At 41.0% G+C, this 24,217-nt stretch overlaps 1 protein-coding gene across 3 annotated transcripts; it reads left to right on the top strand.

Moving 5' to 3' along the window:
- Positions 1 to 2,850: 2,850 nt before the first annotated feature.
- On the top strand, positions 2,851 to 21,620 carry LOC131243344 (auxin response factor 17-like). 3 transcript variants are annotated; one of them, XM_058242645.1, is made up of 14 exons: positions 2,851 to 4,129; positions 6,441 to 6,553; positions 7,504 to 7,602; positions 7,685 to 7,741; positions 7,835 to 7,990; positions 8,130 to 8,214; positions 15,508 to 15,598; positions 15,706 to 15,870; positions 15,982 to 16,104; positions 16,342 to 16,417; positions 16,633 to 16,780; positions 17,254 to 18,554; positions 19,341 to 19,531; positions 21,093 to 21,620. In XM_058242645.1, the coding sequence occupies exons 1-14, from the start codon at positions 4,087 to 4,089 to the stop codon at positions 21,289 to 21,291; spliced, it is 2,847 nt and encodes a 948-aa protein (XP_058098628.1). In that variant the 5' UTR covers positions 2,851 to 4,086; the 3' UTR covers positions 21,292 to 21,620. The 3 variants fall into 3 exon arrangements, with proteins under 3 accessions (XP_058098628.1, XP_058098635.1, XP_058098645.1); XM_058242652.1 differs by having other exon boundaries at positions 4,114 to 4,129; positions 7,490 to 7,602; XM_058242662.1 differs by lacking the exons at positions 2,851 to 4,129; positions 6,441 to 6,553 and having other exon boundaries at positions 7,498 to 7,602; positions 7,689 to 7,741.
- The last annotated feature ends 2,597 nt before the right edge of the window (positions 21,621 to 24,217 follow it).

Genomic DNA, 24,217 nt, shown 5'->3' with positions numbered 1-24,217 from the left:
CATGGATGTGTAGTACCCCAAAAATTTGTGTGCTCGTGTAGGTATATCCTAGTACACATACAAAATAGAACTCGTGCCTTTATGAGGGCGACACTTGGACTTATGCACACGTACACATACTTAGACCCTTACCTTGTAACCACATTTGTGATCCAATATTTCATTATATACTTGTTTAATCATCAAATCAACAGTTGAAATACTTACACCTCGCTAGGGGAAGACATCCGGCCGTCCACTTCACTTTCGCAATCCGGACCAATTTACCTTTCCTATTATCCTTATTTAAGATTATCTAACCTTCGAGATTGCTAATTAACGACCCTAACTTTAAGTACACATACATATATTCCTTCCTATACATTTCGAAACTACATATCACTCCACACCTAATCTGCCATCAATCTGAACCACTGGGCTTACTCTTCATGGATCTATTATACTATCCAACCATTCAATTTCATTCTGGACCATCACGTCATCATCCTATTGGCAAGGATCTCATCTAAGCCATTTACATATGATCATTTTTTAATTTAAACCCTTCATCATGATCCTGATTCATCAATGAACATTTGATGCTATTAAAAGTATCAATCCAATCGTTTAATTTAAAGACTACCTGTACATCTATACTTGGACAACTTAAACTACCATGCAAAAAATTTGATTTATGACTAACGCGACCCAAACATCAAAATGTAACATCAAACCTTTTGTAGCCAATCGTTTCGTTTAACAATAACTAATTTACATTTAACTTATAACCTACAATGATCTAAAACATTACTGAGGAGGACTGCCAAAAATCTTGATCTGTGTGGCCTACTTATAGTACATGTGGGAGAGAAGATAGGCAAGGTTGCACTACATAGTAGAGTTTTATAGGGTTGGGGTGGCATGGAGCTTTGCTCTTTGCTTTATTTATAAACGTGTGAGAGGATTGCTTGCGTATGGTCTTAGGTGTCTCTTCCTACGATTTTTGCCTCAATCAATCAACTAATTAGTGGACATAGTCAATTATATTTTACTATCAGGATCAGTCCTTATGATCTTTAGGCAATCAACAAACTATTAAGTAGTCGTGGCCAATTACATTCTTCCATGTACAATGAAAAGAATCGACATCAAGTAGCCACGCGATCATGCACATTTTTTAAGTCATTACATAAATTATTACCTTTCATGTTCTGCCATGTGTCCATACGGCAATTTCTCATTCTAATTCGCCTAATCATGTGATGTGTGTCCAATGGTGATAGGCAGCTTGGTTTCTCACAATCTTTCTTTTGCCGTACAGCTAAAAGGATCTGGCCATGACATTCTCTGCAATGGTGTTGCCATGCGTTAGTTTTCTCATCATCTAATCTTGGAATGTTAAATCTGCTAATAATATATAACTGATTATTATTTTTTCGATAGAGGCACAGGTTACATCCAGATCCTGCTTCCACATAAGTGTGAAATAACCTGACATGGCAAGATTTGATTGAGCAAGGCTATTGGAGATTGATGTGGATTGTTTTGCTAACCCAATACAAAGTAACTACACATGGCATAAGGACTCTATGGGGTCCATTATGATTTGTGTTTGATCTACATTGTCCCTCCATTTTGCCAGCTCACTTTAAGGCATGAGCTCAAAATCGAAGCCTATCCAAAGATCAAATGGAGATTGAACGCTTACTATTGAAAATTTCTTTGGTGTCTTGAAAGTTTTGCATCAAGCAGATATTTGGGTTTTTCCTTCATCCATATCTGTGTTATCATATGAGCTAATTGGATGAAAAAAAAATACAAAAAAAACATTACTATGAGCTAATGGCAAGGCTTTAGTGGTGGATGGTATTATCCCCACTATTCCTTTCAGTGTGGTTTGCTTTAGCTTTGGATATGCTTCAATTTTTAAGTTCATACTCACAAATGAGTTGTAATAATAGATGGACGGTGCGGTTAAAACACATACACTATGGTGCGCCCATATAGCCTTTCCGCTGGGTAGCTACATCTACCTGGTGTTGTGTTCACCTCGCACCCCAAACCCTCGCCGAATTGTTGTTAGGTTCCACCGGAACATCTCTGACAGTGTTACCTGGCCTTGAAAAACACTGCGGTAGGTCACCACGCAATTCACGTCCTAATAGAGAGTAAACCTGGTGGAGCGGGGTTCACCGAGGGCATCTATGGTGGCAAGGTCACATGCAATTCACGTCCTAACAGAGGGTGGATCCTGGCGGTGGGCCCCACAAGCTACAAGCCGTGTTTTAGGTAGGCACGGATTTGGTATGACCTTTGGGCTACCTTGGTGCATGTGTTGTATATCCACACGGTCAATCCATTCTAGAGCTTATTTTAGGAATTAAGTCCAACACTGAAGCAGATACGAATGTCAGGTGGACCACACCATAGGAAGTAATGTCAATTGACCATTAATAACTTCACGTGGGCCATAAAAGTTTTGGATCAAGATGATATTTATACATTCCCTTCATCTAGGTCTGTTTGGGCTTATCAACGGGTTAGATTGAAAATAAAAATTATGGTGGGCCTTAGGAAGTTTTTAATGGTAGGCGATCAATCACAAATGCTTCCTGTGGTGCAGTCGACTTGAGATCTGGATCTGCTTCGGTCTCAGACTCAAAACCTAAAATGTGCTAGAAGAACGGATGGACGGCGTGGATATACAACGCATAGATCAAGGTAGGCCCAACGTTCACGATCTGATCTAACTCGGTCAGGTCCCGACCCGACTGAATCGCAAGGATTCCTGTCTTCTCTCCATCTGAAAAAAAAAGAAAAAGAAAACAGTGGCGGTTGCACTGATTGACTGCCGAGTAAGAGAGAAAAATATAAATACAGTGGAAAAAAAGAGAAGCAGAAAAGCAGAAGACGCTACCCAGCTGCATCTCTATCCCCGCGCTCTCTCTCTCTCTCTCTCTCTCGCTCTCTCTCTCGGGAAAATCACAGCCGATGATCTTCCAAAACGTGCTCATCAACCGCTATCTGAATCTCCACGACGCTTCATCTGAAACCTGAGCTCGTATCTCACACACGCTCGATTCTGTGACAAGAACCTCGCTCAGATCCGACGTACTTAGGGTTTTAAGGCCAAACCTTCCGGTCCTCCAGGCTCAGCTTAGCATTTCCATATCGATTGCACGCACTTTACTGCTGAAATGCTCGATTTCTGCTAAAAGAGGGGGATTTCTTGGTGGAGATCGCTGGCGGAAGCTGCAGGTGTGGATCTGGAGCTTCTCTGCCTTCAGAGCGGTGGAGCGGTTTTTTTTTGTTTTTTGTTTTTCTTTTTTCCACCAGGGCCTGCTCAGATGCGCCGGTTTCTGCTAAAATACGCGGGTTTCTAGGTCGGAGATTGGCGTTGTAAGCTGTAGGAAAGGATCTGGAGCTTCTTTATGCTCTGAGGCAGAAAATTTCAGCTGTGGAACGATCTTTGCTGTTTTTTCAGTGGAAGATTGGTTCGAGAAGCTGTTGATCGAGGTTTTAGAGCTTTTCTTTCGGTCTTCAAAGCTGAGATTTTGAACGGAAGAGATCTGCTTCCGATTTGCGCTTTTTCGTGTGGCGATTTGAGGTTTTGAAAGCAGAGGTGCTGTGGAAGTTGAAGATCTAGGGTTTCCAGTGCTCTTTCTCCAGATTCGATATGAAATGTGATGTCTTTGATCTGGAAGTCGTGGATTGATGCTTCCGAAGTTTGGGATTATAGGGTTGGGGGTGGAAAATCTCTGGACTTGATGAAGCTGAAAAGGAGCATTTCTTGTAGTGGAACGGGTTTCGGATGACAGTATTTGGGGTGGGTTTCTGTTTTTAGTGGGGCTTCATTGGTAAAAGGGCGTGGAAAGCATTTGGTGGCGGCGGAAACAGCTTTCTCGAGATTTAGATTGAGTTGGCTATAGGGCTATAGTCTTTGTTTTTTTTTGGAGGAAAAGGTGAAAGAGACGGTTGGCTTTCGTGTGCGGCTTCAGCTTCTCTTGAAGTTTTCTGTTGTCATCCGAGGATAATATACTCGAATTAGGATTCTTGTTTTGCTCGATTTTGTGCCTTTGTGCAAAGGTTCTTGTGGAGTCTGTACAGATGAGGCTTTCTTCGTCTGGTTTCAGTCATCAGCCGCAGGAAGGTAAGATTACCATTTTCAAGGTTTCTTCTCTTCTTTTTTTTCCCTCCTTTTGAATGTTCATGTGGTTTTGGCGCGTTAGTTCTGTAGTATTAGATTTAGAAATCTATGACACATTGTTGTGGATTGGATTGAGAATGTTCATTGCAGTGTGTTGGGCTCCTTTTTTCTGATTTTGGGGTTTTAGGCTTATTAGTGTCACCTTTTTCTCTCTAATGAGTTCTTTCCTATGTCTATGTAGTCAATGTTTGGAATAGCCACAACCTCCCACTCAATTCTTAGAGATAAATACACAGCAGGCAATCCTATGGGGGAGTGGGAGGAAGGAAATGGCAGAATTTTTGACAACAAGATTCTGTCTGCTGAAGTAATGAAAAACAGAATTCTTTGTTGATTCTCAATTGGGCCATGGTTCTTCTGGAATTTCGTGTTGTCGTAAGGGGAGTTATTATGTGATTTGTAAGGGGTGATGGAGGGTGGCACCTCATAATTTATATGGGACCATGTGTTCAGGGTCCCTTTTAAAAAAAATAAAATAAAAATTAAATCTCTTTGTAATAGGCCTTCGAGTTGTCCCTGTCAGCTCATGGGTTGCACTGAGGTGGCCGTTTGTCGAGGAGCGAGAGGGTTACTCATGTTTGTTTTGACTTGTTGGCTCCTCAAGGCTTTGGGGGGCTTGTTTGGTACTTGCGGTCTTTGTAATTGTATGTGCATTTAGGTTATACCAATTTGTGTTTCTTTGGGAGCACACATGGTCTGAAATATCATCCAATACGATTCAGTGACGTATTAGTTTTGGTCCAAAATGAAATGAGTCACCACACTGGTATAGGACTCATTAGATTGAGTCAGGCCAGGTTGGGGTAAATTGTATGGGTTTTAGTCCCTAGGCAAGTCACACCAAAAGCGCTACTGAAATCCATGGGGGCACAAATGCAACTTTTTCTAGATAGTGCTTTGCGAGCATGTTGCCTTTCGAAAGTTGATCCAAATCTTTGTGGATGGGGGGATGGTGAACAAGGGATTCTCCTCTCTATAGAGCCTCGGTGGTGTGGAAAGGGATATGTAGCAGATCTATGTTCAAGGAAGACATGTTCTTCTCTTGGGGAATGGGGAGGGTTTGTTTTTAGGACGATGTGTGGAGGGGTGATTCTCTGTTTCTTACTAGATTTCTGAAGATAGATCGCATTGCTTTGGACCATAGCATCATGGTTGATAAATGGTATTCTTTTTGCGGGGTGAGTCTATTGTGTGGGCTCCGCCTTGTCGCCGTTATCTTTGAGACGATGATGTAGATGAGTTTGTCTCTCTTTTGGATTACTTGAAACTTTGTTGCCCGGCAAAGGATGGTAGTGATGGATTTGTGTGGGCAAAGCAAAAGTCAGGTCACTTCTTGGTTCGATCTTTCTATTCTATGCTTTAAAAGAATAGGTAAAACCTGGGTAGACAGACAGGTTATGTATTGCATTATGGTAGTGATCCTCCAAAATAGGGGCTTTTGGATGGTTTGTGGGTAGAAAAGGGGTCTTGAGTCTCTTGATGATTGATAATCTCCAAAAGCGACCAAATGAGGTTTGGGTGAGCGGTCAACACCGTGGGTTTGCTCCCTACAGGCGTGGGTTCGACTCCCCTCCCCAGCATTATCCGATGCACGTGGTTGAGTGCATCCAGAGGGAATAGTCTCGCCTAAAAAATGGGGCGGGGACACCTTGTGTTGTAAAAATAAAAAAAAAGAAACTCCAAAAGTGGGATATGGTTATCTCCAATATCTGCCTTAGATGCATGTCTAACACCGAATTGGTGGACCATTTTTTCATCAATTGTCCTTTCACAAGCTGAGAATTGGCTGCTATTTTTAGAAGATTGAACCTAGTTTGGTCCATGCCTTTCAATATTGGAGATTTGCTTGTAGAAGATGTTTCCCATAACGAAAGTAAGCGGGTTGAATGGATTGTGAGTATAACAATTCTTCTTGCCATTGAGCGCGATGCGGGCATGGGATGTTTTGAAAAGTTGTAATTTGCTTTTTTTCTCTCCTTTTTTTTTTTTTTTTTTGGTATTTTGTTTCTGCTTGGGCTATTTCTGGCACCATCTCAGTGCCTTTTCCCTTAATGAATTCTTGTTATCTTTCAAAAGAAAAAAAAAAAAAGAGAAAAAAAATCAGGTACATCCGTATTGTACTGTAGTTGGCCACAGTGTGTTGATTTTCTATGCTAGTACTCATTTATCATATGTTGATCTGTGCTCAACTTCTTCATACATGCCTCATGGCTTATGCTTTTGAATCTAAGGCTTGACATGGAAAATTTTGCAGGAGAAAAACGATGTCTGAATTCTGAGCTTTGGCATGCATGTGCTGGCCCTCTTGTGTCTTTGCCTGCTGTTGGAAGCCGAGTTGTTTACTTCCCACAAGGTCATAGCGAGCAGGTCAGTCTAAGCACATTTTGTAAAGTTACCGTGTATGAACAGCAGCAGACAGTAAAATAATCTCCAGCCGTCTTCCATGTATTAACATTTACTCATCTTGACAAATAAGTATGCTAGCTGTTAGGCAAGCAGTATTCTTCTTCTTTTTGTTAGTAGTGACAGAAACTTTATAAAAGAAAGGACCAAAATAATTACCTAGGCACTGAATGGGCAGTCACAATTCACCCTCTTGAGTCTTGTCACACCCTCTGAAGTGAGGATACAGCCATTTGGTTTACATCCCCTTGAAATTAGGATGGAGAGGTCTCCAAGTAAAAATACAAGATTCAATTTGTCGGATAGAGGAGAAGAGCTTCATGGCCTGGCTTATTGGACAGAGTAATGCTATGACAATTCGAGCAAACCGCCTCATAGGGATGATCCACTCTGAAATAGGGACATGCATTGGCCTTGCCTTTTAGAAAAGGAGGACTAAAGACTGATAGACAACCATATGCTAAATTTCCATGCAGCAACATTTTTCCTGCCAACATGCCACTTGGGTAAGGAACAAGTCCCATGCAAATGGTAGGCCCCACAATGAAAATCATGTCATAAAACTCAGACCTATAATTGATTCAGGTGGACCACATGTTCAACTTAATGCAGAATTGATGGTCTGACCCAAATCACATTTGTGGCTCACCTAATAATTGGATCTGCCTCATTTGTAAGAAAAAATATTTTCTTTGTGGGGCCTACCGTTTGCATGGTAGAGATGTCCTAGACAAGTGGGGCATGATTGGGAAAAATGGGACTGCATGCCAAGTAAACATACAGCTAGCCGCATGTGATTGTTTCCCTTTTGCAAACAGGTTTTATACCATCAATTAGTTAATGGGCTTCTTGGTCAGTTCATATTTTCACGAATGATATTACTATATCAAAATTTGTTAGATGTTCTGATGCAGGTAGCCGCATCAACCAATAAGGAAGTTGATGCCCATATACCTAATTACCCGAGCTTACCTCCTCAATTGATCTGTCAGCTTCACAATGTTACTATGCATGTAAGTTTTTCTGTTGTATCTTTCTCAGTACCTTAGTATTTTATTAGTTGGTTTCTGAAATTGATGGCATGTATAAATTCAGGCAGATGTCGAGACAGATGAAGTGTATGCTCAAATGACCTTGCAACCATTGAGTCTGGTACTACCATTTAATTTCTCCAGTTTTCATATTTCTTGGAATTCAAGTTCTATTTTATTTACTTCTATTTTCTTGACACAATTAATTCTATAGCAAGAGCAAAAGGATCCCTACCTCCCTGCTGAGTTGGGTAACCCTAGCAAACAACCAACCAATTACTTCTGTAAGACATTGACTGCAAGTGACACCAGCACTCATGGGGGATTCTCTGTTCCTCGCCGGGCAGCTGAAAAAGTTTTTCCTCCATTGGTAGGTTGCTTTTCGTAGTGAATTTTATGTAAACTATCCACCCCTCATCCTATTTGAATGTGGCTCTCCTAATATGATGTGTGTGATTGATCCGTGCAGTTAAAAACTTACATTGTTTTTTCCTTTGTTGCTCCTGCAGGACTTCACTCAGCAGCCTCCTGCTCAAGAGTTGATTGCAAGAGATCTTCATGACAACGAGTGGAAATTCCGTCATATATTTCGCGGTGAGCTTGTTTGACTTCTACACATGCAAATCAAGTCTTAACCCTTGTGGATTTTTTTATTTTTTATTTTGCATGATAGCCTTCTTTCCTGTCTCTCAATGCCAACTGCTTCAGTCGCATGATCCTTTAAGCAGTCATGATTACATAAAATTTGTTTCCCTGGGGAAGATAAGCACACAGTATAGAAAAGTTTATTTATTTGTTTTTCCTTGAAAGATGAGATGCAATTTACTAAGCCAAAACAGCAAAAAAGTGAACAAGTTAGCTAACGGTTGCTAGCAAAACAACCAACAACCGGGAAAAATAGCATAACAGAAGAAACAGAAAAGTAAAATGAACAGAACAAGGCACCACCATGCTGTATGAAAAGAAAAGAAACAAGGGGAAAAAAAACAGGACCAAAACTACAAGCCTTCTATCTTTCAATAACCAGAGATGCTCTAGAAACTCCCTCCTTGGCCAACTTGTCAGCAATATAATTTGCTTCCCGGGGAGCATGACCAAAAGAAACAGCCTTTCCTCTACATAGATCTAGAGCTTCCTCAATTAAATCTGCTACCTGGCATAGGCTGTTCCTGGAAGACTTCAAGAATCACCCTCTACAATTGCAGGTAAGAGCTGAAACAAGATCACGATCTTTATGGTTTGCAAAAGACTGGCAGCTTCAGCAAAATTGTAGTCTCAGAAGCCAATAAGGCTAGAGAATTTGATTGATGATCATACCCATATGGTCACAAACAACTGCATCAATACCAGCTCATCCAGGATTTTGAGACTTAACTTCCATCGAAATTTATGTTGGAAGTATCAGCAGGAGGGGAAGGCAGCCAGCCTTAACCAGATGATCTGATTTCTGACATTTCTGACATAGGAAAATTCACAACGTGCACTGTCTCTTCTTGGGAGGTGTGGTTAGAAGAAGAGAATTGTACATTTAGAAGGTCATTGCCGAGTTATGGGATGAGATGAGTTAGGAGGGTGAAGTCTTTCTAAAGGGGTGAGACATTGGATTTGTGGTGGGTTTGGGCAACAGAAGAGGATCTTTGGGTGAGGGATATTATTCCAGCAACAAGGTTGTCAAGGTTATAATCCCTTTTGGAAAGGAACATTCTTGTCAAATACGTTTTGGAATGTTGGGAGATTGATGGGCGTTGGGTTGGGGGTATTAAAAGGTACTTTAAGGGAGTTTGAACACAAAGCATTGGAAAACCAGCTCAAAAGTGCTAGATGATGCAAGACTTCGTAGAAGCTAGGAGGATATTCCCATTTGAGCTCACACTTCTCATGGGAAGCTTTCAGCAGAATGATGCGGGACGGTCTAGCCATAACGAGACTGGCTCAGCCTTCCTCCTCTAGTATGGTGCTCAGATGTCCTCATCATGGAAGCTTTTTGCAAGGCTTTTCATCCTATGATCTGTGTCAGAAGTCCTTGCTTCAAGGTTTTGAATCTTGTGCTCTTGTTGAAGCTTTTGTTGCATAGCTTATCAAATGAGATTCTTGCGTTGGATTACGTGTAGCAAAAAAAAAGTGTAGCGAAGGAATTATTCCCTTCCTAATATGTGCTTTATGTGATGGAAAGACGTGGAATCAATGTATCACTAGTTTCTGGATTGTGAGATGGCTAGGGAGATTTGGGATTTCTTTTTCCATCTTTTCGATGTATCCTGGGTTACCCTCTTTTTTAGTGGATTTCATTCTAGGATGTTTGGGTGGCCCTTTCAAATCTCCAGGAGAGTTCTAGCTTTTGTTGGATAGCTTACCAAATGAGATTCTTGCATTGGATTACGTGTAACAAAGGAATTATTCCCTTCCTAATATGTGCTTTATGTGATGGAAAGACATTGAATCTATGTATCACTAGTTTCTGGATTGTGAGATGGCTAGGGAGATTTGGGATTTCTTTTTCCATCTTTTCAATGTATCCTGGGTTACCCTCTTTTTTAGTGGATCTCATGCTAGGATGTTTGGGCGGCCCTTTCAATTCTGCGGCAGAGTTCTTTGAGGGCTGTTTCCACTTGCATTTGTGATAGGTGTCAGGAAGGAAAGGACAAGCAGAATTTTTGACTACCATTCTAGGTCTTAGCTATCAGTAGCTATCAGTGGCACAGCATATTATGTTTCTTCTAGCTAGTTTCCCTTCGTCATCTAGAATGTGGAGAATTCAAAAGGATGAACAGTTTTGACTTTCATTGATCCTGGACTGAAGTTATTCTGGTTGGTTTATCAAGCCCCAAAAGACGGGTCTCTTGGCTTCACTTCCTTTTCGGGTGGGGAAGTTAAACACTGACGGGAACTCTACGAGGAATCCTGGACATGTTGGAGTTGATGGGTGATCTATGACCATGGGAAGATTATAGTATTGTTCTCTAGCCTTTAGCAGATTGGCAATGCAAGTTCTGGAGAGATATTTGCAATCAAAATCAGAGTGGCTCTTCTTGAGGAGCATTTATGTGGCCCTCAAGCATCAAGGAAGCTTAGTAGTAAGTATTTTACTTGATGTAGGCCTATTTTGAGGATCAAAACAAAAGATTTGAGTAGGATTTGATGAATTGAAGTGGAACGGACCATTGTGGGAAACATCAAAGAAGTGATAGACCATCACTTTTCTTTTTTCCATGTTTTAATCTTCTTTTTGTGGTATTCATGTGTAATGGGCCCTAATCCACCAAATCATGCTTTCTCTATGTTCAATTAGGACCTATTTGCTTGACTCTAAGTAGGTCAAGCTGACAAACAACATTCTTATCAAAGAATGGTCTGGTACACTATTGAATACATGTTAAAAAGTAAACAAGTTAGGAAAGGAGAACACCCTGCCTTGCTTGACCCACTCAAATTTAGTTTGACCTTCCTTCTTCCTTGCCTTCCTAGCTGCTTTCGCCATCCTCTCCCATTACCTATTGATTTAGAGCAGCCAGCCCTTAATGAAAGGGTTGATTATCCCGAAGCTTCAAAACGTATGAGCGCCAACGCGCGCAACGGCTGTTGCTTGCTGGTTGAGCCTATTAGTAAAATGGGCTAGTGTGCTATGGTTTTTCAGCTGCTTGCTGCTTTGACGGTCCTCATCCACCTGGCTCCCCGGCCCATGAATTCTTTAGAATGGGCCAGCAGGCGGGTGAGACAGAATGGGTGGGCTCTACTAACCAAGCTGACGCCTAGTTCTCGCCGATAGGCTCTGGTAGCTTGCTGCTCCTAAGATCATAGAAGCAATGCTGCAGAAAAAGAAGATTTATCACAATGTAGCTCCATAGGAACCATAAATAGAAGCACGTGACATATTTGCAGAAGTAGAGATTTTAGGCACAATAGAAAGGAATGCTGTAATGCATCTATTGTCATTGATGCATAAATAAAGATAACAATCAGTATGGATTGAATTCCTTCTATGGTTCCACATGAGAAACCAGTACGTATATAACCTACATGCCCAATCGAACTATGAGTTACAGGTCTTTTGACTTTTGTTTGGGCCATGGTCCTGCTACTGAGTACTGAGTACATGGCTGATGGAAAGGGGGTTCCCGAGCTCGCTCGGAAGAGGAAGGGAGGTTGTTGGCACCCTCTCATCCTTCTAATTCTAGTAGGCCGGGGAGAACAAGATGTTATCCCACATGCTTTGAATTTGGACTATCCTTGTACCAACAATGTTGCAGAATTTGAAGCACTCATTATAGGGTGAACTTTAGCCCTTGACATGGGTGTCAGGGGTTGGTGTGGCCTTTAAATGGATGGCCGCTCATTACTTCGATCACCCAGCCTCACCAGCCGTCGAAAGCTTTCATTTCCCCATCCATCCCATCCGTAAGCTCATCCATCCTTCCCGCCATAAGCTGATGATCTCCGTATGCCTTATCCCGACGTGATAGCCTGGCCTATCAAACCTTTCATTCCTAATCCTTTCTGGTTGAACCACCCTCTGATCCTTCCCCGCCTTCTTCCCTCGTATCGTTCTTTCCGGTGTTGGGTAAAGGAACACACACCAAAAAAGAAAAAGAAAAAAGGATAGATTCTTAAATTTTACATTTTTTTTTTCCTTACTTTCTCATTATTTTTTCAAGATCTATGTTAAAAGAAAAAGGTCAATATGGGCCTAGTACAGTCAGATACGCTCTGTGTCATGTTGTTTTTGGTCCTACCTGATACTCCCACCGATACTGTTGTCCAAAACCTTATCCATTCCCTTAGTTGGTCTTTGTATATGCTATCTTCTGCAGTAAGATTTTCAATCTTGAAAAAAAACTGCCCAAGACTTTATTGCTAGGAATCTTCATGATAATGAGTGAAATTCTGTCATATGTTTTGTGTTGAGTTTGTGTGACAACGAATGCAAATTAAATCTCAAAACCTTGTGCATTTCTTTTTGTAACGGCCTTTAACTGTCTCTCACCAGTCACCACTAGCTACTTCTTGGTTGCATAACTCTTGTAAGTAGTCATGGTCATATACTTATATGAGTTCTTTTCCTTGTGAAAGATGAGGAACTCCCTATCTGAACATTTATTCGATACTCACTCTGTACCTTCTGTGTCATGTTAGGGCCTGTTTCAGTTTGGTAGATACCTAAAAATGAGTTCATCTACTTTTAGTTATTTGTACTTATGTATTAGAGATCATGATTGCTTTATTATGATTATTTTAATCCTTACCCAAGAGACATGTTCTCTAATACATAATTTTGATTAACTAAAATGGGATGAACTCATTTTTAGGTGTCTACCAAACAGGCCCTTAAAGTTGCCTGGCATCCACACTCGTTCCTCACAATGGTTTACCCAGAAAGGTTTCACTTGTTGAATCTGTGATTTTCTGGTGAAAATGGGGACCCTAATTATTTTGACACTGAAAACAAGAAGGAATGGATGTTCTTTCATAATGAACAAATAGCATTGTTCATGAGCTGCCAATTGAAGAATAATAGATATTCGTGGGCATTAAATACTGGGTTGTTTTGAAACTGAACCCTTTCGCCCTGGTTATGCTCTCAAATTTACAATGTTGAGGTCTGCTCTAAATGTGATGCTTGCTAGATAGCAAATGTTTTGAGATGTATGCTACATGCACTTTATTTATTCTAATAATTATTATTTGTTTATCTATCAAAAGTATTCCGTGCAGTTTATTCGTGCTAATTGACTATGGAACTTGGTTTAGTAAAGGCATACTTGAAGATGCTTGAAGATGAAGTAGATATTGTGGCCATCCAGTTGTCTCAGTTTGGTGAAGCAAGAAAAGTAAAATGAGTTTCAGACAAGGTGTAGAACAAACTTTTAGTGCTTGAATAGGAAGTCCGAATGTGGTTGAAAGTGAGTTTTATATGCATATTAATAACAGGTTTTCAAAATATAGTTTTTTGCTTCATTCGGAAGAAACCATTCTCCCAAGTTTTGAAGAGTTATTTTTTGTCCGAGTACAAATACGTCGCTGAAGAGATTTTCATAGAAGGCAAATGAAAAGGTGGAAAAAAAACACATTGACACGAGAAAAAAAATCAATGAGAGGCCAACTTGATTGCCAATGTGTTAACCAAGGATGGTTTGTCATGATCTAGCTTGATTTCTAGATCTATGCATCCACTGTCTTGATGGATTGTGGTTCCTTTTTTCTTGTTTGATTCTTAAATAGAGAAGTTGCTGCCAACAATGTTTAAAACCTGTATACGAACACAGCCCATTTTTGTTGGTGGTTCAGTTGAACTGCTGGTCCAACCCATCAGACTTGTGCTGCCCAGTTCTGGCCCAGAAATCACTTAAATCTACAATCGTTAATAGTATGATTTAGCAAACAATTTACTCACATGGTGGTACAGGAACTTGGTTTTATGAGAAGAGGTCATGGACTCGACCCTGTACTGGTGGATTTTACTTTGTCAAAAAAAAAAAAAAAAACAGCTGCCCTAGTTAATTGGGTTTGCAGTAGCCTAACCTGTTTTGGTGGCAGGTTTTGGTCCAAACTGTTCTAACCATCCAGTCTGGTCCAGGTTTTAAAACAGTGGTTATGGATGGAAAAAAAAAAAGAAACAAATTTCTGAGAAAATGAACTGTGCTTTTTTTCTTTCATAATTCATCTACTACACTTAGGACACTTGGATGACCGTCTCCTTGGCACTTGCCGATGTAGAGGTATGGGCCTATAGGAAAAAAATTTATTGTGATTTCAATTTGTAGAAGGGAGAACAAATGATTATCTAGGGTTTAATGGGTTGATAGATATATTGTCACTTCCCCTATCTAAATGTAACATACAAAATTTAACCTTCCAAGGGTGTATGGGGCCCAAAGAGATTTCCGTAAGAAATCCTCTCCATCCATCTATTTTTGAAGACCACAATAGGATTGGATTCTAAAAATCAGGCAGATTCAAATCTCAAGTGGGCCACACCAAATGAAATAGTGGGAATGGAAACGTCTAGTGTTTAAACCTTCCTGGAGCTGACTCTGATGTTTATATGCCATCCAAACCGTTCATAGGGTTATTACCACTTAGATAAATTGTAGGCACAAATATCAACCTGATATAAAACTTCTGTCACCCCCATGCGTTCAATCCCCACTGTTTTGTGTGGTATGGTCCACATGAGTTTTGGATCCGCCGGATTTTTAAAATCCTGCCCTATTGTGGTCTTTAAAAACAGATGGATGGAGTGGATTTGTCACAGACATCTCTGTGGGCCCCACAAATCCCCGGAGCAGGTATATCTCTGTGCCCGGGTCACATGCAATCCACTTCCGGAGGACGCCTAAGCCTCAGGAGCCTGCTCCCTAGGCATTTTACCATAGAGAGAACTGTCAACACCATAATTTTCCAACTTGTGGAGCTTGTTCAGATCCAATACTAGTATGCTACAGTTTATATCATGATGACCAGAAAATATTATCCTAGACTACAATCTAATGTCATCCGAACCATAAAGTATCAATTGTATGGATTAGAGCAAGGTTTATTAGGTAGTTTTCCAAACAATTAGGATTCAAGGTTGATTGTATGGGACTTACATCCGAGTTCTTGTCTGCATAAACTCTTTGCATGAATGAGTCTCCCCACTATAACATTATTTCTGTTTCTTTCAATTGTAATAAAATTTCATTATATTGATTAAAAAATTCATTTATACTTTTAAGTAAGTAAAATGAATTTTGAGTGTTCAAGACATTTGCTTCGATTTAATATTTGCTATAGTGCAAGCAATGATATATTTGGTGTAGGAGGTAATATACTGTCATCTGAATAGCAATGGCGACGCTTTGCTCTCTTCTGAAACTATCTTGTCATTAGTTAATTCTGTTTGTATTACAGGTCAGCCCAAGCGACATCTTCTCACAACTGGATGGAGTGTATTTGTAAGTGCAAAAAGGCTGGTTGCAGGTGATTCAGTCCTTTTTATCTGGTATGCTCTTTCAGAAATTTCATTCTCCAATGATATCTGCACATCAATTAATTGTTTGTGTCACTTTACAGTTTGCTTATGACTTTGGCTGATGTTGTGTTAATCAGGAATGAAAAGAATCAGTTACTCTTGGGAATCCGGCGTGCTAATCGGCCGCAGACTGTCATGCCTTCATCGGTTTTATCAAGCGATAGCATGCACATTGGGCTCCTTGCTGCAGCAGCTCATGCGGCTGCAACAAATAGCCGTTTCACTATCTTTTATAACCCAAGGTAGATCCTCTGCATTTTACAGAACTTGAATGTTGTCAATCTTTCAGTTATGTTGATTTGTATCATATTCATTTCAGGGCAAGCCCATCTGATTTGTATCATTCATTTCAGGGCAAGCCCATCTGAATTTGTCATACCCCTCGCGAAATATGTTAAAGCAGTCTACCACACACGTGTTTCTGTCGGCATGCGCTTTCGGATGCTGTTTGAGACAGAAGAATCCAGTGTTCGTCGGTAGGTTTCAATCTGGAAATGCTTATTTTCTTTCATTTATTGTCTTTCTGAAATTTTATTTGCTGCTATCTGGAACTTGCATTTATTTAAAGTCAGGCATGAAGCGGCCTGTGTGAACTTTTTCATAGTTCTGATGTCTAAGGCTTGCATGATTATGTGTCTGTATACTTGGTTCTTAGTTCTTACATTTTATTTGCCTTATGCTTTATTTAATGGTCATCCTTGCACTATTTCTAGGTACATGGGCACGATAACTGGCATTAGTGACTTAGATCCTGTTCGATGGCCAAACTCACACTGGCGCTCTGTGAAGGTATGCATACTGCAAAAAGAATTGATTTTTTCTATTAGACCAGTAGTGACAGCATGCTATTTTGCTGCAAAGCATGCTCTAAACTTAACTCTTCCATGATCGCATTACCTCTCTTGGGGGCATTCTTGCTATACCTTTCTGAAGGTTGTGGTTGCAAGAAAGTGTTTCCAGGCATATCCGAAGAATGTAATTCTCATAACCTGTCATATATGCAGGTTGGCTGGGATGAATCAACAGCAGGAGAGAGGCAGCCAAGAGTATCCTTGTGGGAGATCGAACCTTTAACAACATTTCCAATGTATCCATCCCCATTTCCTCTCAGGCTGAAGCGACCGTGGCCGGCTGGACTACCATCTCTGCATGGTATGCTTCCTATCTGTTTCTTTTAAGCTGGGGAAAGTAACTATAAGATATCATACGAGGAAAAAAAAGAAGAAGAGAGAGTACATGTTCATTCAAGTGCACTCACTGCCACAAGAGTTAATGTGAGAGGTTCAAGCTTCTCATTAGGTGGGCCCCACTGTGTATATTTGCTGGATGAAAAATCAGGCAAGTATGCTATGACAATTGGTCAACTTTCTTTAACTGTCCATTTGTTTGGATACATTATGTACCATATAAGAGGACTTGTCTGACGTTTTGGCCTGGGACAACTGGGCCCACCTGATGAGCAGCTTGAATCTCACACATTTGCATTTGAGGCAGTGAGTGTCCTTACCAGGCCACTTTTATGATATAGGCCTTTATAATTTCTATGTCATCTGAGACTGCATCCTCCTTATCAGAAGTTGTCTCAATCTAGCTTTGCTTCTCAATTTTCACTTTTATTTGTGCAGGTGGCAGGGATGATGATCTTGGTTTGAATTCTCCTCTCACGACATGGCTCCGAGGAGATGGTGACAGAGGGATTCAATCATTGAATTTCCAGGGTCTCGGAATGACACCCTGGATGCAACCAAGGCTCGATGCTTCCCTATTGGGTCTACAACCTGATATGTACCAAGCGATGGCAGCTGCAGCGCTTCAGGAAATGAGGAATGTGGATCCTTTGAAGCAGACATGTTCACCTCTTCTGCAATTCCAGCAACCGCACAACATTCCTAACCGAACCGTTTCTCTATTACAGAGTCAGATTTTACAGCAATCTCTTCCACAGTCATCACATGGTTTTGTTCACACTGTTCATGGGAATCAACCTCAGTTGCAGTCCCAGGCTCATCTCATTCAGCAGCAGTTGCAGCACCATCACTCATTCAATGAACAACTGCAGCAGCAGCAGCAGCATCAACAGCAGCAGCAGCGGCAACAACACCAGCTGCTGCATCAGCAGCAGCAACAGCAGCAACATCAGCAGCAGCAACAGCAGCAGCAGCAGCAACATCAGCAGCAGCAACAGCAGCAACAGCAACATCAGCAGCAACAGCAGCAGAACCATCATCAGCAGCAGCGGTTACCTGATCAGCAGCAAATCCCAAATGTAGTCTCGGCCCTTTCTCAGCTTGCCTCAGCCTCTCAGTCCCAGACTCCATCTTTGCAAGCTATATCTTCATTGTGTCGGCAGCAGAACATTCCAGACTCGAATGGGAATCCTGTTACTACATCAGGCATGTCTCCCCTGCACAGCATTTTGGGCTCATTCGCCTCCAATGATACATCCCATCTTCTTAACCTTCCAAGAACCAATCCAGTAATCCCTACTGCTGCCTGGTTGCCCAAGCAAGTTTCATTGGAATCTATACTCCCTTCTGGAGCCCAATGTGTTCTGCCCCAAGTGGATCAGATGGGCCCACCACAGCCAAATGTCTCTCAACATTCCTTATCATTGCCACCATTTCCTGGGAGAGAGTGTTTGGAGCAAGAAGGCAGTACGGACCCCCAGAACCATCTTCTATTTGGGGTGAATATAGACTCCTCGTCGCTCTTAATGCAGAGTAGCATGCCAAGTCTGAGAGGTGTTGTCAGTGAGACTGACTCAACGACCATGTCTTATATCACTTCCAGTTATCTGAGTGCCACAGGAACCGGTTTCCAACAAAATCCAGCAGTAACGACTTCAAGCTGCTTAGATGAATCAGGTTTTTTGCAGTCATCAGATAATTTGGGCCAAGTGAACCCCCCAACCAGAACCTTTGTGAAGGTGAGGAATTTGGAACTTTTTACCTTGGCTCCCTCTGCTGACAAAGTTTCCCATTGTTTTCTTGAAACTAGGCCTCTCGTTGAAGTCAATGAAAAAAGCATTGATACCTGCAGACTGAATTGATTTGATGGTTTTCAATGAACTTGGATGGTTCAGGAAAATTAGTCTGAGTGATGTGATATTGTAGATATGTTTGTATCATAGTTCTAAAACTTGCTGACGTGACTTGAAACTTGGCTGAGTCAATTTGACTCTACGAGATTTTGAGTCGAGTCTCAGAGAAACCTGCTCACATGATTGACTCGGTCCAAACTTGACAAGACTCGTTGAGTCAGCTTGACACTTCGACTGACTCAATTTGACTCGTTGTGACTCGAATCGAGTCAGCTGCCTAGTCAGGAGTGTTTTAGTCAAAAAAAAAAGAAGTGCAGACAACAAGAATTGGACCTGTGTCTGTGCTTTAGAAGCACAACTTTGTTACCAGAATGCAAAAGTATAGGTTTTTTATGGATAAGTTTATATATGGAAAGTATTGAGATATTTATTCTGACCCACTTATTCTTCAATTGCGTATTACATAATATTGAGGCAAGTCGATTTAAGACTTTTTCGAGTTGACCCGACTGAGTGGAGATTGAGTCGAGTTATTTTTGGGTTTTTGAACTTTGGTTTGCACATCAAATCCACTAATACCGAGTCATGGTGTTTCTATTGAAGTACTGATTGATGTGATAACAGCACATTTTTTTCTTGTTTACTGATTATGTATTGGTATTATGGAGACAGGTTCACAAGGCAGGGTCCTTTGGGAGGTCACTAGATATAACCAGGTTCAGCAGCTACCAGGAACTACGCAGTGAGCTCGCACATATGTTTGGCCTTGAAGGCCAGTTGGAGGACCCTCTGAGATCAGGCTGGCAGCTTGTATTCATCGACCGGGAGAATGATATTCTTCTCCTAGGGGACGACCCTTGGCAGTACGTATACTCCTCTCCTCTACGTGTTTTCTTGCTTCTGTTTCTGAATACTAAGAGCAATCCTAATTTGTTACATGGGGCTACCATTTAAATTGATTCTTATTAGATGGTAGACTCTCTTATGTTTTTTCCCTCGTATTTTAATTCCCAAAAAAAAGGCCACACTCCACCTGCGGCTGCACTGCGTAATTTCAGATGGCTGAATTAGTAAAAGAACCCTTAGGAAACTGTTGTAGTTTTGACCCATGTATTAGATTCAAATACGTCTCTGTCAGTCAATAGCAACCCTTGGAACTGTTTTTCTAGGACTGCTTTAAAGCCTAATACTCTTCTTGAAAGTCTGAGCCAGTTGAGCAACTCTATCGAGTTTCCCAGAGTCTTGAAACTATTGACTCAGTAATATATACTTTTTTAATTTTACTTTTTATAAATATTGTAGTCTTGGCGAGTCGAGTGAATGTTCTAGAATTTCGTCAAGTTTTTCCAAGTACTCTGCTGTCCAATATAGTCCAGTCAAGTTGAACTAGTCTTGGCTGATTCAATGAACAAATTTTTTTTTTTCCTCCCTCTGATTCCTGATGAAATCTGAGTTTTTGCAAGTTTCCAAACACTGGTTGATGTCTTTTTCCTTTTTTTGATATGTCTGTTAATACTGTAAGATATGTTATTGAATAGATGTTTTCGAAAACGTGTATCTTATATGGGTGCTTGTATCAAGGTTGGCTTCAGAGTCCAGACACCTTGCAGAATCTGTCATGTGAAGATGTATGTACATCTAGAGATGTAGAAACATGTTAAATCCATGACACAGTAGACCACGCTTGGCATAGAGTTTAACATTCAACCAATGAAAGGTGAAAAGATTCAATGTCCAGGATCTTTGAATCTAGGGGGTTGTGGGTATGCGGGCCTTTTGTGAGGCTGATCATATCAAATGTTTGCATCACTAAGTCATGTGCTCAATTATACAAGCCGAAAAACACGAGCATATTGTACAAACTCTGGCCGAGTATTGTGTAGTCTCTAAATCAACAGTGTGTAATGAGCAGATTAAGAGGATAAATCTTGTCTCCTTATGCGAATGGTTTTATAGAAGAGTGTCTGACGTGCCTCAGTAGATGGTTCCTAAAGAGGCCCAGTTTCCCTTATAGACTGACGCTTTTTTTATCCGCACTATAGAAAATGTTCTTTGTGATGGTTTGGAATGTTATTTGTGGCCCCACTTGACATTTCTGACAAAAGCAGGATTAGTTTCAGTCCCACAAGTGATTTTGGTTGTGTGGGCCAGTCCACTACTAATCATGAAGCTTCCAAATTGAGCCTGTTGGGGATTTTAAAAACCGGATGCCATTCAATTCCCTTTCTTCATTAGCAAAACAACCAAATGAGAATTCAACCATTCCATTCCTTCGAAAAAGAATTCAACCATACCACCATTTCTTGGTGTGAGAGATGCTGTAATTAATGGAAATCCTGTCATTTTCATAACCATCAATTGCTGCTATTTCAAAATCTTGAATTTTTTACAAGTTTATTTATTACATCTTTTTGCTTAATCCAGGGAATTTGTGAACAATGTCTGGTGTATTAAAATCCTCTCGCCGCAAGAAGTGCAGCAGATGGGGAAGCAAGACCTCGAGCTTCTGAACTCAGTCCCAATCCAGAGGCTCTCGAGCAGCAGCTGTGATGATTATGTGGGCCGGCAGGACTCGAGAAACTCGAGCACTGGGATCACATCCGTGGGGTCGTTGGACTACTGAAGAAATGCCAAAGCTCGGGATTAGTGGTCCCACTGGCAACGTCTTCTGTAATATTAGCTTCCTTGGCTATGAAGGAGAAATGGAGATCATCAAGAGAGTAAATCTGCTTAAGCTAAAAGAAGATTTCTGTATTATAATATGATATCCGCATATAACAACAATCGGTATACACATACAACACGCATGCACACATCTATTTAGGAGACTGAATGTTGTGAAGATAGCATTAGTTTGTTTTTGTTGTTGTTGTTCGTTTAAATTATGATCTTGAAATGTATTATGAACTGATGAGGTTTCACTGCTTAATAACATTTTAGATTCATGTAGAAGCATTCCATGTAAGATTTTGTACAAGTGCGATGAATTATAGGATCCTCGACCAGGGGCGGTGCACATGGTCCAGTAATGCGGACCGCCAAACTGTTGGGTCCCACCATGAGTGGACCATTGGTCTGATAATCTCCTTTTTTAAAAAAAAAAAAAAAATTTTTAACACACCCCACACACTCACCCTAGAGGAATTTCACCACCTGTGGGTACTCGAACCCTTGACCGGGGGTTGAAACTCCTGAGAGTCTACCACCCGAGCAAGAGCAAGAGTCTACCGTTGGTCTGATAATCTCCTTCATCCTTGAATTGAATTGTGATAATTAGTTCAGCAAAGGGACCACGGCCGGGTGACTTTCTGTTATTTGCGGCTTGAATTCCTTAGTGACGCATGGAACCACTATTATTGGAAAAATTCAGAGAGGAATTTCAAGCCAATTGCAATACTACGAAGCTCCAGTGATGAAGTTACATTTCATGCCAACTGCAGTACGACGAAGCTCCAGTGACGAGGGTACAGGTATGCATAGTCCGGATCTTGCACATATGCTGTGGTTCACTCCTTTAATCTTCCCATTCAAAATTTGCCTTCGCATTTCTATCGAGTAAAACAGCCTTCTGGATTCAAATGCAACGGTTCTGAGGTTTTGAGTCCAAGGCTGCACGGCGAATAGACCATGGCCGTCTGCAGCATCCCAATGATTAGATTAATGGCATCCAAATTAGCGGTTGACGAAGGAATGGTGGGAAAAGATCCACAATCAATGGAGCCATTGATGCGGTTGATGAAGGGAGATAAATGAAGGGGACATTTGGGTTGAGGTTTGCTAGAATACATCCCCACCTAGGACAATAGGATACATTGGGACTTCAGCCGTTGGATTGGGTCCTTTCCAATGACCCAAACCGTCTATACGACGGGACCTTACGGGCGCGGATTAGATACTGACAAGGTCAGTAGCCATATCGCTACTGAAGTGACCTCACCAAGCTCTGTGGACCCCACCATGATGCATGTGTTGTATCCATACCGTGCAACCATCTTTAGAGATTGTTTTATGGCATTACAAGGAAAACGAGATAGATCTAAAGTTCAAGTGGACCCACCATAGAAAATAATGGGGACAGTGACATCCACCGTTCAAAACTTCTTGGGGGCTACAGTAGTTTCCGATGAAGCTGATATTTTGTTTTCACTTCATCTATCTCTATGTTAACTTATGAATAGGGTGCATCTCAAAAATACATCACTGTAAATGTTTCGACAGTGGGTGTGAAGGCTCCCACGGTTTTCTGTGGTGGGTGCACTTGAAATTTAGATCTATCTCATTCTCTTTGTAATGCCATAAAACGAACTCTACAAATGGTTGGACGGCATGGATACAACACACGCATCATGGCAGGGTCCACAGAGCTTGGTGACATCACTTCAGTAGCCATTTGGCTACTGACCTTGTCAGTATCCAATCCGCGCCCGGACCTTAGAAGGATAGCATATTCCCGAAGGAAATCTAATATTTAAATATATCATCCCTTTGATTTTACAAAGTCTAAAAAGGCCGTCCGAATTCAAAGGAAGAGCGGTAGATTATAAAGAGTAAAAAATAGATTGTTGCTGCTTAAGAATAGGTTGTTGCTGCCTTGCTTTCGGCTCATGTCTGTTGGCTTGCCAGAATTAAAATTGCGCTCAATTTAAACCGAACAGTTGTGACCTCGAGCGCTAAAGTAGGTAGACATGTAGTGTATGACCGAGATATGGGGAGATCGGCCGCCTATTCAGCCACTTGCTTAATGTGTAAACATGATCAAACAATATTCAGAGGGTGGGGTTCGTCCTCTGATGATGGGTTACACTTTTGTTTTTCGTATGAAAGTGCTTTTCAGTACAGATAAAGTAAGATGAGAAAGGGATTCTTACAGTCAGTTGTGAAGAATAGCTGCAAAACGTCTTTCTGAGTGAAGAACAAAATCCAACGTTCGAGCGTAGACTCAAATTATAGCTAAGATTATCAGCTACTTGATTAACGCACTCAAATTATAGCTAAGAATATCAACTACTTGATTAAGGCTATGGATTAAACTACGGAATGTAAATGACAAGTTGAAAGTAAATTATTACACTAAGAAATGTAATTTACTTGACTAAATTTACTTGGAAAAAGGCAAAGGATTACATTACAGAATGTAAAAGGACTGGTAACTGAAAGGATAATTAAAATGTAATGTTTGGTTTGATTTGGTTGGTATGAGACGAATTCTTTCTACTGAATCGCTTTATTATTTATAACCTTAATTCGATCATCCGGATCCTTTATACGTTCTAACGGTTTTTATAACCATTTCAGCACTACACGATCTTCTGGAGACACTTCCTTGCCATCTATCCCGTAACCGCTCCTTCACAATCTACCATCTCTAGCAGCACTCGATGTATTCCGGCTATGTTATTAAGAAATCCTCTCCGTACATCTTTGCAGATCTTCAAAAACACCATGTGAATCCATACATATCACACGTAACTTGCTTTGATTGATTCTCATGAGGAAAGATGACCCCCCCCCCCCCCCCACGTCGCTTCACCTTTGGAAAAATGCGAAAG

The sequence above is a fragment of the Magnolia sinica genome, chromosome 1, assembly GCF_029962835.1.
Source record: "Magnolia sinica isolate HGM2019 chromosome 1, MsV1, whole genome shotgun sequence".
NCBI classification, from domain to species: Eukaryota; Viridiplantae; Streptophyta; class Magnoliopsida; order Magnoliales; family Magnoliaceae; genus Magnolia; species Magnolia sinica.
This window is presented reverse-complemented; position numbering and strand designations above follow the sequence as displayed.